General features: G+C 35.5%; 1 protein-coding gene across 2 annotated transcripts in view; it reads left to right on the top strand.

Moving 5' to 3' along the window:
* Positions 1-12,841, top strand: part of Ac3 (Adenylate cyclase 3) — a 46,285-nt gene that overhangs the window by 18,300 nt on the left and 15,144 nt on the right. For both annotated transcript variants that reach the window (XM_074185029.1, XM_074185030.1), the window contains exons 5-9: positions 1,908-2,023; positions 2,096-2,207; positions 2,513-2,640; positions 9,805-9,963; positions 12,479-12,617. In XM_074185029.1, the coding sequence (XP_074041130.1) occupies positions 1,908-2,023; positions 2,096-2,207; positions 2,513-2,640; positions 9,805-9,963; positions 12,479-12,617 (654 nt within the window). The remainder of the gene's footprint in view (positions 1-1,907; positions 2,024-2,095; positions 2,208-2,512; positions 2,641-9,804; positions 9,964-12,478; positions 12,618-12,841) is intronic.

The following is a 12,841-nucleotide window of genomic DNA, read 5'->3' on the forward strand; positions in this document are numbered from 1 at the left end:
GAAAATAAACAGATTGGTAGAGTAATTATAACAACTTGATATTGGGTCATCCCAATCATACAAACTCAACCTGAACAATGTTCTATTGATATACTTACATCAGTGTCAATTTTTCCAACGTAGCAGCTATTTATGATATTATCTTGAACAATGTAGAAAGTATTGATTCCAGGTGGTTCAATTGCAACAGCAGCCATAGAAAAAGCAAATCTACTAGCTTAAAAATTTGCTTTCCACTCCACAGTCGATTTTCTGGGAAAGGAACGACCCACTATTCCCACAATGCTGAAAATTACTTTTTGACAACTTCTAGTCAGGCGAATTTTGAAACAGCTCAATATTAACAAGATAGATATAGATAGATAGATATATTTGTTTTATCATGTTATGTATAAAATACATTTATGATAACCAGCACCAGCTAGGCTGTCCTCAAGACCTTGTTATCTGGTTGTTCAAAATTCCAATCCAAACATTGGATTTTTGTGGATTTTGTGTATAACACAAAATCCATAATGTGGATTTTCTCTTGCCCAGTATCGATACGTCTGACGGTTTACGTGACCGTCGAGCATAAAAGTAGCTTCATCTGAAAATATTACATTTTGTATGAAACTTCAATCTCTGTTAGAGCGTTCCATCATGATTTTGCAGATTTCGACTCTTCTATCAAAGTCATCTTCTAACAGTTCTTGGACCAGATGAACTTTATACGGATGCCACTTTTATTTTTCAACACACTGACGATTGGTGTGAATTTTCATCCAGTGCGACTTTCCTCGAACTGGTATGGGGGTTTTCTTGGAACACAAGTACCACGTCAAGTTTCTGGGCTTCTGAAATTGATTGTCTACCACTTTTACGAAGATCTTCAACATGACCCGTTTCTCGAAACTTTCTCTCTTCCACCGCAGTGCAAATAATCAGTTGCGATCTTTTGTTTTCAGGCATGTTAGGCGTACACATTCTCGAACCATCAGTCCACCCTTTCGTAACTGTGTCGTGAGTGTCATACCAAGTTTTGTCCAAATGGAAAGTTTGCCGTTTCTCTTGTCTACATTTAGTTATTTGTTCTGAATATTTGTTACGCAATTTCACTATTCTTCTGCTTTCCATAACTGTTTCACGTTTGTTCATCATTTCAAATCTGAATCCTAGTTTCCTTACCCAATTTTGAAGAGTTTTGTCACAGCAGCTCACGTTATGGCCGGAAGTATTTAATTTCTTCCTTATGATTTCAGTTGTAGGAATGTGATTGCTTTTGTAACAGTCGTATATTGTTTTTTTCAATGATTTTATTAGATGAACATCTAAAGGTTTTGGTAATCCTATATCACATCGCGTCTTGCATTCATAAAGTTTGTTTTTGACTATTTTACGTACAGTTGAGAAAGGAATTTCGGTCAAATCTGATGTTGCTTGTAATAGTTTGTTTCCCTCGAAACCAAACTTGAGATGTAGATTCTTATTTACATTGATACATAAACGCTGTATTTCAATATTCAAATGCATTCGAATCTTATTCACTGGCATCTCTTTTTCGCATTGTTCGCATTGTAAAAATTATCCAATACAAACTGCCAATTCTACAGTCCACGTTGACTAATTGGCAGCCGGTTCATTTCTTTGTATTGTTTTTTGGCGTTTGAGAGTACCGCCAACTTCAAATGTGCACAATATTGTTTACTTCGACTATAACTCAGTATCAAATTTTCACTGAGAACCGCACACAGTTTTTGAGGGCAAGTGAAAATAGTTTGTATCAACAGTCTTGTACAGAGGTTTGTCATTATTACTGGGAGATAGAGGAATAATTATGTCATGACAGATCATGTCCTACGATAGAAGTTAAACATTTATTGAAAATAATCATTATATTGTTCAAATAGTAATCGAAACATCTTTAGGAACGTTTGCTATTGTCCGTCCTACCTGAGCATGTAGCGGTTCAAATGAGGCAGGATTTGGACTCTACCGACAGTCAGTTCAAGAAGATTTATATGAGCAGACATGAAAATGTTAGGTAAGATCCTTCTGTCAAATGGGAGCACTGAATTACAATCTACCACTCCAAAAATTATGTTTTATTTTTCAGTATTTTATATGCCGACATCGTAGGATTCACGGCGATTTCATCGACGTATTCAGCTCAAGAGTTGGTGAAAATGCTCAATGAACTGTTCGCCAGATTCGATAAATTAGCAGAGGTGATGTATGAATATTGCTGCTTTATAAACGGGAATGATAAATTAATTTATTTTCAACTTCTTTGTGATTTATATGAAAAGAATGCATCAAATTGGAAAGCAACAAGAACCTCTTTATTTTTCAAACGTTCCGCGCTACATTTGATGTGGTTCATTTTCTTTCTCTCGTCGTAACTGTCGGTCTACTTGATTGATTAACTTTGGAAATGGGGTATAGAAATAGTGAAAGAAGTTTTCGAAAAAATCAATAACTTTCCTTCAGACTATTATTGAGTGTGAAAAACTTATGAACATGGTCTTTTCAGAAATATCAGCAACTACGGATAAAGATTTTAGGAGACTGCTACTACTGCATCAGTGGAGCACCAAAGGAAAGACCAGATCATGCGGTTCTGTGCGTTCATATGGGGTTATCGATGGTGAAAGCAATCAAGTAAGTGGAAATGAGTTCAATGATGATGTTAACGATTTTCTCATGAACATTGTTAATATTCCACATTCAATGTTAGCCTCAATAATCCGTTTTGAAATGAGTGACATATGCTACACATAGAAGTATGGAAAATAGTTTCAGTACACAGAGTGTTCCATGAAGACAGTACAGACATGACTCAGATTATTTTTCTGAAATAAAATATATTTCACACAATGAGGAATACTTTTTTTATGATGAACTGTTTGGAACCTTTGGTGTAGTAATGACTCTTACTGGAGTTTTTTTCCAACACCAAATCTTCATTTCCAACACCTCGACACGTGTTTCGATCACTAGAGTGATCATCTTCAAAAGAAAGATCAAACTGTCAGTCTGATGTCAGTTTGATGATCACTTGGTGATCGAAACACGTGTCGAGATGTTAAAAATAACGATTTGGTGTTGATCAAACTGAAAGTTTGATCTTCCTCTTGAAAATGATCACTTGGTGATCGAAACACGTGTCGAGGTGTTAAAAATAACACATTGGTGTTGGGAAAAAACTCCAACGATGTCTCGATACTACTTTTAATTTTCATTCTATTTTGAAATTGTATTACGCAGCTCTGCTTTGACTTTTTGACGTGAAACTCCTTCATACTGGCATGAATATACCTGAGCATGCTATTGCATAGTGTTCATACTAGTATGAACACCATACTAGTTCATACTAGTTTTTTCACTATACAATAGTTTTTTCAGGTATGTTTCTCACTAGTATAAACACACCTGAGGAACCTATTGTATAATTTTCATATTACTATGAATACGCCACAGGAAGCTATCGCCTAGTATACTAGTATGAGCATACCAAGGAAGCTATTGTATAGTTTTTATACTAGTATGAACACATATGGGGAAGCTACTGTACAGTGTTCATACTGGTATAAAAACTTTATATAGGAAGCTGTTGTGTGGTGTCCATACTAGTATGAACACTATAAATAGCTCCTTCAAGTATGCTTCCAATGGTATAAACACGCCTAAGGAAGCTATCGTATAGTGTTCTTTCTAGTTTGAACACGCTAGAGGAAGCTATATCACGATAGTATAGTATAATGTTGTATTGTATAATGTTCATACTAGTATGAACATGCCTTAGGAGCTATTGTATAGTATTCATACTAGAAGGAACACATATGAGGAAGCTATTGTATGATGTTCATACCAGTATGAACCCTATACATAGGAAACTATTGTATGGTATTCTCACTAGTATGAACATGCTTAAGTAAGCTATCGTGTAGCATTAGTGTTCGTACTAGTATGAACACTATGCAATAGCTTCTTCAGGTATGTTTTCAATAGTATAAACACGCCTGAGGAAGCTATCGTATAGTGTATATACTACTATGAATACGTCTCAGGAAGCTACGGTATGGTATTCAAACTAGTATGACGAAGATGTTGAGTAGTATGGACACGCTTGAGGAAGCTATCGTATAATGTTCGTAGCAGTATAAACAAGCCTGAGGAATCTATTGTATAGTGTTTATACTAGTATTAATACGCCCGAGGAAGCTATTGTATGGTGTTCCTTCTAGTATGAACACGCCTGAAGAAGCTATCGTATAGTGTTCGTAGAAGTATAAATATGCCTGAGGAATCTACTGTATAGTGTTCATACTGATATGAATACGCCTGAGAAAGCTATCGTATGATGTTCATAGATAACACAGGATGTGGTGTTTTACTTGAATATGTTATGGATTTCATTGAATATTGGCCAATTTCATCACATAAAAATCACTAATAGTCTAGTTCACATGTACTTTTTTTTGTAACATTTTTCAGCCCTGTCCAAAAATTACGACCAAGGTCATTCGATTCGTATTTTTGCCTAGAAAGTTTAAGGAAAAGTCCAAATAAATCCGATAGATCCAAATCCAAATAAATCCGATAAAATTTACAAAAGTTATAAACAATTAAGTGAAAAAAAAATTGGGCTTTAGTTTTTCCGCAATATCTCGGAAAATGTTCAAAATTTTGGGAATTTGAAAAAAGATTTGAAAAGATCAATGATTTTGCGACTCCCGAAACTGTATCTCGATTATTTATAATTTTTACAAAGCCCTGAAAATAGAGCCAAAAACGAGTAGTCTGGCTTCCGCGCGCCTTTCGTCACTCTGACATAAAAACAAAAAAAATATTTAAACATATTAAATGTAAATATTAAGGAATGAAAAAATTCATGTGATGTTGGGATACATCAATAAACAATAATTCACAGTCAAAAAATTTTTATCCCAATTTCAACTTATGATTTAAAAAAAACGGTTCCTTAATTTTAATATTTAGTTGCAAAAACGATTGTTGAATAACAAACGCATTTTTTAGCAACAAAAAAATTTTTTTATGAAACCATTTTTTTTCTAAAAATCATGATTTTTTCAATTAACATAATGCAAAAAAAAATTTCGAATTGCTTATAAACAATGTATTTGTTTATAATAAATTTATTACCAATAGCTGTGAAAAATTAGAAAAAAATATTAATAATTAGTGTTTAGCCATGAGACATTGAAACAATGAAAAATTAAAAAAAAATTCGTAATGTACTTTATATAAAATTATAATTTTCAATTGTTGATAAAAAAATAGAAAATAACAATTTTTTTTACTTTGGCAACGATAATCTATTTTTTTGCCTATTAAAGATAACTTCACCAAAGGAAAAAAATGCCAGGGTTTTAGTTTAATAATTATAGGGATTTTTATATTAACTTTCAATTCAGAAAAAGTTATCAATTAACAAATTTATAATCAACTTTAAAATTGGGATATAAATTTTTTGACTGTGAATTATTATTTATTGATGTATCCTAACATTACATGAATTTTTTCATTCCTTAATATTTACATTTGATATATTTAAATAATTTTTTTTGTTTTTATGTCAGAGTGACGAAAGGCGCGCGGAAGCCAGACTACCCGCTTTTGGCTCTATTTTCAGGGCTGTTTAAAAATTATAAATAATTGAGATACAATTTCGAGAGTCAGGACTTTTTTAACGCAAATTCATTGATCTTTTCAAATCTTTTTTCAAATTTCCAAAATTTCGAAAATTTTACGAGATATTAAGAAAAAACTAAAGCCCCATTTTTTTTTTACTTATTTGTTTATAACTTTTACAATTTTTATCGGCGCGTTTTCGGACCTTTCCTTAAACCTTCTAGGCAAAAATACGAATCGAATGACACCTTGGTCGTAATTTTTGGACACGGCTGAAAAATGTCACCAAAAAGAGCTAAATCGAGTGCATGTGAACCAGACTATAAGTGCAAACTCCAAAAAAGTAATCAATGCAATAAATATTCGAAGGTTCATAATCAGTGACAAAAATTCAGACCCTCAGACTGTATACCCCTACTTGTCTCTATAAAAAAGGCTGTTAGCGTCGGCCATCAGGCGCATATTTCGTGAAAGTCGTAAAAGGAAGCGGTGATGAGAATTGCTGAAAAAGTATATCTTCTACGAATTCCATCAAAGAGGCTTCATCGCAGAAAATAAAAAAGCCCGAACAAAAACGAAAAAGGAAGAGAGTCTCATCAGTCACGGGAAATCCAATTGGAGCGGAAGGAAGTCGAACCGAGTATAAAATATCGATGGCAGAACTCCTTCAGCCAGAATATCTCAGATAAATAAATTCCGCTGATATGAAGAGGGTCCAATAATTGAGGAGTTGGCTTCATGGAAACTGGATTATTATTGGAATCTATGCCCTTGGGTGGAACTGGGAGGGTGATGGCGACGGTTTTTTTGGATAGTCATAGAGTTATTTCAGTTAATTATCTTCAAAAAGGAAAAACTACTATAGGAGCACACTACACAAACTACAAAACGTCCATATTTGCCAAATACTATTTGAACGGGTTAAAGAGATGGGAGCATCGCTGGGAGAATTGCTTTGCCGCACTTTAAAAAGCTAGACGGAGATAAAGTTCTGATCGGAGATAATTTAAGTAGCCACGTCACTGTAAGCGAGAATGCGAAAATAACAATATTAGGTTTGTCCTCCTTCCACCAAACTCGACACACCTGCTACAACCTCTAGATGTAGCTTTCTTCCGACCTCTTAAGGCTGCATGGAAAAAGGTATTAGAAAAATGGAAGTTAAAAAATAGAGGAGTGCTTCCCAAAACTGTATTTCCAAAGCTTCTCAAGGAGACAGTGGAGTCTGTTGGTCTCAGATCTCAAGCCAACTCTACTGCAGGGTTGTCCTCCTTCCACCAAACTCGACACACCTGCTACAACCTCTAGATGTAGCTTTCTTCCGACCTCTTGAGGCTGCATGGAAAAAGGTATTAGAAAAATGGAAGTTAAAAAATAGAGGAGTGCTTCACAAAACTGTATTTCCAAAGCTTCTTAAGGAGACTGTGGAGTCTGTTGGTCTCAGATCTCAAGCCAACTCTATTGCAGGTTTGTCCTCCTTCCACCAAACTCGACACACCTGCTAGAATCTCTAGATGTAGCTTTCTTTCGACCTCTTAAGGCTGCATGGAAAAAGGTATTAGAAAAATGGAAGTTAAAAAATAGAGGAGTGCTTCCCAAAACTGTATTTCCAAAGCTTCTTAAGGAGACTGTGGAGTCTGTTGGTCTCAGATCTCAAGCCAACTCTATTGCAGGGTTGTCCTCCTTCCACCAAACTCGACACACCTGCTACAACCTCTAGATGTAGCTTTCTTCCGACCTCTTAAGGCTGCATGGAAAAATGTATTAGAAACATGGAAGTTAAAGAATAGAGGAGTGCTTCCCAAAACTGTATTTCCAAAGCTTCTTAAGGAGACTGTGGAGTCTGTTGGTCTCAGATCTCAAGCCAACTCTATTGCAGGTTTGTCCTCCTTCCACCAAACTCGACACACCTGCTACAACCTCTAGATGTAGCTTTCTTCCGACCTCTTAAGGTTGCATGGAAAAATGTATTAGAAACATGGAAGTTAAAAAATAGAGGAGTGCTTCCCAAAACTGTATTTCCAAAGCTTCTTAAGGAGACTGTGGAGTCTGTTGGTCTCAGATCTCAAGCCAACTCTATTGCAGGGTTGTCCTCCTTCCACCAAACTCGACACACCTGCTACAACCTCTAGATGTAGCTTTCTTCCGACCTCTTAAGGCTGCATGGAAAAATGTATTAGAAACATGGAAGTTAAAGAATAGAGGAGTGCTTCCCAAAGCTGTATTTCCAAAGCTTCTTAAGGAGACTGTGGAGTCTGTTGGTCTCAGATCTCAAGCCAACTCTATTGCAGGTTTGTCCTCCTTTCACCAAACTCGACACACCTGCTACAACCTCTAGATGTAGCTTTCTTCCGACCTCTTAAGGTTGCATGGAAAAAGGTATTAGAAACATGGAAGTTAAAAAATAGAGGAGTGCTTCCCAAAACTGTATTTCCAAAGCTTCTTAAGGAGACTGTGGAGTCTGTTGGTCTCAGATCTCAAGCCAACTCTATTGCAGGGTTGTCCTCCTTCCACCAAACTCGACACACCTGCTACAACCTCTAGATGTAGCTTTCTTCCGACCTCTTAAGGCTGCATGGAAAAATGTATTAGAAACATGGAAGTTAAAAAATAGAGGAGTGCTTCCCAAAACTGTATTTCCAAAGCTTCTCAAGGAGACTGTGGAGTCTGTTGGTCTCAGATCTCAAGCCAACTCTATTACAGGGTTCAAGGCATGTGGCATCGTGCCAATCAATTCGGACGCTGTACTTAAGAAAATGCCACGTAAAACAGTTGACGATACCCTTGAAACATCATGGACAGTTGCTATAGTAGACCATCTTGAACAACTTCGGACAGGTACATCAAATACTATAAAATGAGGAAAACAACTGAATGTATCTGCAGGAAAGAGCATAGGGACATCGGATGTGCTAATAGCTGAATCCAGATGCACATCACAAAACATCAACACCAGAAGTGACAGCGAATCAGAAGAACCTGAGCAAGCTGAAAATAAGAATATAAGTGACTTTGAGTCAGAAAAAGAATTGGATTTAGAGATTGTGGAGTCAGATAAGTCATTCAGAGAAGAATACGAAATAGGAGAACCCTCTACCATAAGCAAACGCTTGGTAGATGAGCAAAACTCTGAAACTTTTATTGTAAACGATTAGGTATGTATTAGTGAAATTCAAAACGAACAAAAGAGACAGACATTTTATTGCCGAGATTGAAATTATCTCAGGTGAAGAAATTACTGTTAATACAATGCGCAAGAAAGAGTCAAAGAAAGAGTTGTTTTTTGTATATCCGCAAATACTGGACCTATCAATAATTACATATGAGCAGATTAAAAGAAAGGTTAACTTGAAAGGAGAAAAACGTGGAAGGTACAACTTTCATCTTCGCGAAGAGGAACAAGGTCTTCTGTAATGAGTTTTAATTATTTATATTCTTTTACCAAAGCTATTTTTTACAGCTAAGAATTTTATATTTTTTGTTATATTTTATTGAAGTGTTGACTGAACTTATCTACATACCAATGTGATATTTTTCGTAGATAGGTATCAGAATTTGTAATTAAGTTATGTTTTTCTATCATTTTTAGTTGTTTTGTTATGTTGTTTTAAATAAAGATTACATGACTATCAAAAAAAGAAGCATTTTCCTATTTTTTGATGGATTCATTTCACTAAAAAAGAAAAAACATATTTTTTTTATTGTACGTAGATCGACTTTACCCTTTGAGAGGGAAAAGTCGATTTTTCTATGCTTTAAAACAGCTGACCGACTTTACCCAAAATGCGGGGTTAAGTCGATCACACTTTGATTGAATATAAAAATTGAATGGGAAAAGTTACGAAAATAATAATGGCTTCATCAGATGGTTTAATGTTTGAGGTATCTTTATTTTCGATCTCTTTAAAAAAAAAAGTCAATCGTTTAGGCGCTAGGATGAAAAAACCTTTATTTTTGATCGACTTTACCCCGTTTGACGGTACTAACTGTAAAAGCAGTGAATACATTGAGGGTTAGGCCCAAAACTTTTTAGCCCAAGTAGTAATTAATATGTCATTCAATTCACGGATTACTCTAACTTTCAACTCGCTCATGAATAACGCTCTCCAGATTTATATGCGTGAGATGATATCCGTGAATGACTCCGTTGAAATGAAATTTCGTTTCCAGATACGTTCAACAAACAGCGAACTCCCCGGTAGATATGAGGGTCGGAATCCACACCGGAGCGGTTTTGGCTGGAGTTCTCGGTCAAAGGCAATGGCAATTCGACGTTTACTCCAAAGATGTGGAATTGGCAAACAAAATGGAAAGCAGTGGATTGCCGGGGTGAGGATGAATTGAATTAACCGCGGTAATGTATTCCTCTGAGAAATCTTGATGAGATACGTATATTTTTTTAAGTAGGTAAACTCTTTTCGAAAATATGTGCAACTCTTCACCTGCTCAAGTTTGTTGGTGAGAGGCATGAATGTAAGAAGTGTTTTACGTGTTGGGCGATTTTTTGCTATCGAAGAAAATGGATCAAAACATAAGCATTAAATTTTGTACTTATGATGCACTGTTTGGAACCTTTGGTGTAGTAATGAATATTACTGGAGTTCTTTCCCAACACCAAATCGTTATTTTTAACATCTTGACACTTGTTCGATCACCAAGTGATCATCTTCAAGAGGAAGATCAAACTGGAAACTTTCCTAAGCTAACGCTATTTATGCTATACAGACAGTACTATACAGGTACCATATAGGTATACCACCCATAAAGGTATACCAACCTGAATGATTGAATCATTTTTGCCCATTCTGAAGGACCTTTCATGTTCAGCATACTGTTTTTGAAAATTTGGTCGGCATTGTCCCACATAAACACTATTACACTCCGGACACTTAAGCTTATGAACTCCAGATTTTTCTAACTTGTCGACCTTATCTTTGGCATTGAAAAGGAAATGATATAACCTGGCATGTGGTCTGAATGCTACTTCCACATTATTTTCTCTGAAGAAACCTGCGATTATTTCTGTTATTTTTCCAAAATATATTAGCGTTACCCATTTCTTGATTTCTGGTTGTTTGACCTGAGGATATATTAATCTGTGAGTGAATTTCCGGCTTTGTTTCCTAACTTCTGGATAGTATCTGCATTGAAACCATTATCATGACCTACCTGTGTAATTGTATCAATTTCCTTAGCTAGATTGTCTGCAGACAAAGGCAATTAGAATGCTCTGTGCAACTTTGAGTTGTAGCCTGCTAGTTTATGACTGTCTGGATGGAAAGAATCGCTTGGAATGGTTATGTCTGTATAGCTAAGTTTTCTGAAAACATTGAACTCGAATTTATTCTGATTGTGGCCAGGTCTAAGAAATTTATCTATCTCTTTATCGAGTGTGTACTGAATGTTGCTATTGAGATTGTTCATGAATGTCATAAATTGGTTCAGCTGTCGTGTACTACCTCTGAAACAGGCAAGAATATCGTCTACATATCTGTACCAATATAGAATACGATATATTTAGAAAAGAAACAATCACGTACAGGTATATTCCTGACAGTTCATATCACTGTGGACAGCACAAAACAAAGGATAGACAAAAAGATCTATTAAAGTAAGATATAAGGAACACATAGCACACTTGAAATATGGAAGACCTGAAAAATCAGCAGTCCCCCATCATATTTGGCAACAAATGCAACTATATGCCTATGAGAGTGTAGAAATAAGTAAACATAATAATAATTTAGATAGGAATATTGTGAAATTAATTTTAATATAGCTGAAAATCGTTTTATATATAACTATAACATTTAATAAGTACAGAAGGACATATAAAATAATAGATAAGGCAAATTGTAAAATTAATTTAGAGTGGTATACCTGTATGGTACCTGTACAGCATGAATAGCGTTAGCTTAGAAAAGTTTCCAGTTTGATCTTCCTCTTGAAGATGATCACTAGGTGATCGGAACACGTGTCGAGGTGTTGAAAATAACGATTTGGTGTTGGGAAGGAACTCCAGTAATATTCATTAGATTTTGTGTTGAAAATGAAATTAACTGCTCAAAAGTACTTGAAATATTGACAGTGGTATACGGTGACTGTACTCGTGAGTCAAAAAAATGTTTACAAGTGGTACATACTTTTCACAGAAGGTCGAGAAGATGTGAAAAATGAAACTCGCCCTGGAAGCTCCAACACATCAACAACTGATAGAAATGTTGAGGAAATGAGGAAAATAGATATGTAGAATCACTATTAGAAAAATTGCTGAGGATCTCGGCATATCGGTTGCTGCATTTTGAGGAAAAATACCTTTAACGGCGATCCAAGTTTCCTCAAAAGGGTCATAACTGGTAACAAATCATGGGTATATGATTAAGACATCAGAACCAAAGTTCAATCGTCTCAATAGAAGATACCAGGTGAGCCAATACCAAGAAGGGGCGCCAAATTTGGTATTGTGGAAAAACAATATATGGCTCTTTGGGCAAAAACAACACCGTAATCATGCCTCAATCACCGTATTCACCAGATTTGTCCCTGTTCGACTTTTTCCTCTTCCCAAGGTTGGAAAGTTCAATGAAAGGAAGGCGTCTTGCGACGATTGAGGAGATGAAAACCGAATCACTGAGAGCGGACATACCAGTGCAAATCTGAATTGCTTCTTCGAGAAAAACAGAAATTCATTTTTTTTTCAAACAGAGTAGTATGTTTTGAAGATGACTAGACGAATACTCAGTTTGTGACTATTATTCTTTGACAGATTTTCAGGAATTTTCATATATACACTCACCTATATATGCTTCAGATTCCTGTTGAAAAAGTTAGGTTTTATTTTCAGGAGAGTCCATATTTCGGATTCAACTTATTCTTTCCTAAGTGGAGAATTTGAAGTGGAGCCTGCCTATGGGGAGAAACGTGATGAATCTTTGAGGACAGCCGGACTCAAAACTTTCTTCATAGTCAGAGTAATCAAACCGGTAAGTAGTGAAGGTAGATTATTCGATTTTGAATCATTTTCACACATAGTGTGTTTCGACGATATTTTGCTCATTTAGGAATGCATCCATTTATATTTTCAGGAAAAACTTATTATTTCATTCTAATATAACCTGAAATCTCTGAAGAAATGAATGAAATTAAATTGAATAGGTAAACATTTCAATTATTTTGAACAATAAAACGTGAAATGAAATCACAATGA

This window comes from Leptinotarsa decemlineata, unplaced genomic scaffold (genome assembly GCF_025532065.1).
Source record: "Leptinotarsa decemlineata unplaced genomic scaffold, Ldec_3_MD MMD2_tig00026361_RagTag_RagTag, whole genome shotgun sequence".
In the NCBI taxonomy this organism is placed as follows: domain Eukaryota; kingdom Metazoa; phylum Arthropoda; class Insecta; order Coleoptera; family Chrysomelidae; genus Leptinotarsa; species Leptinotarsa decemlineata.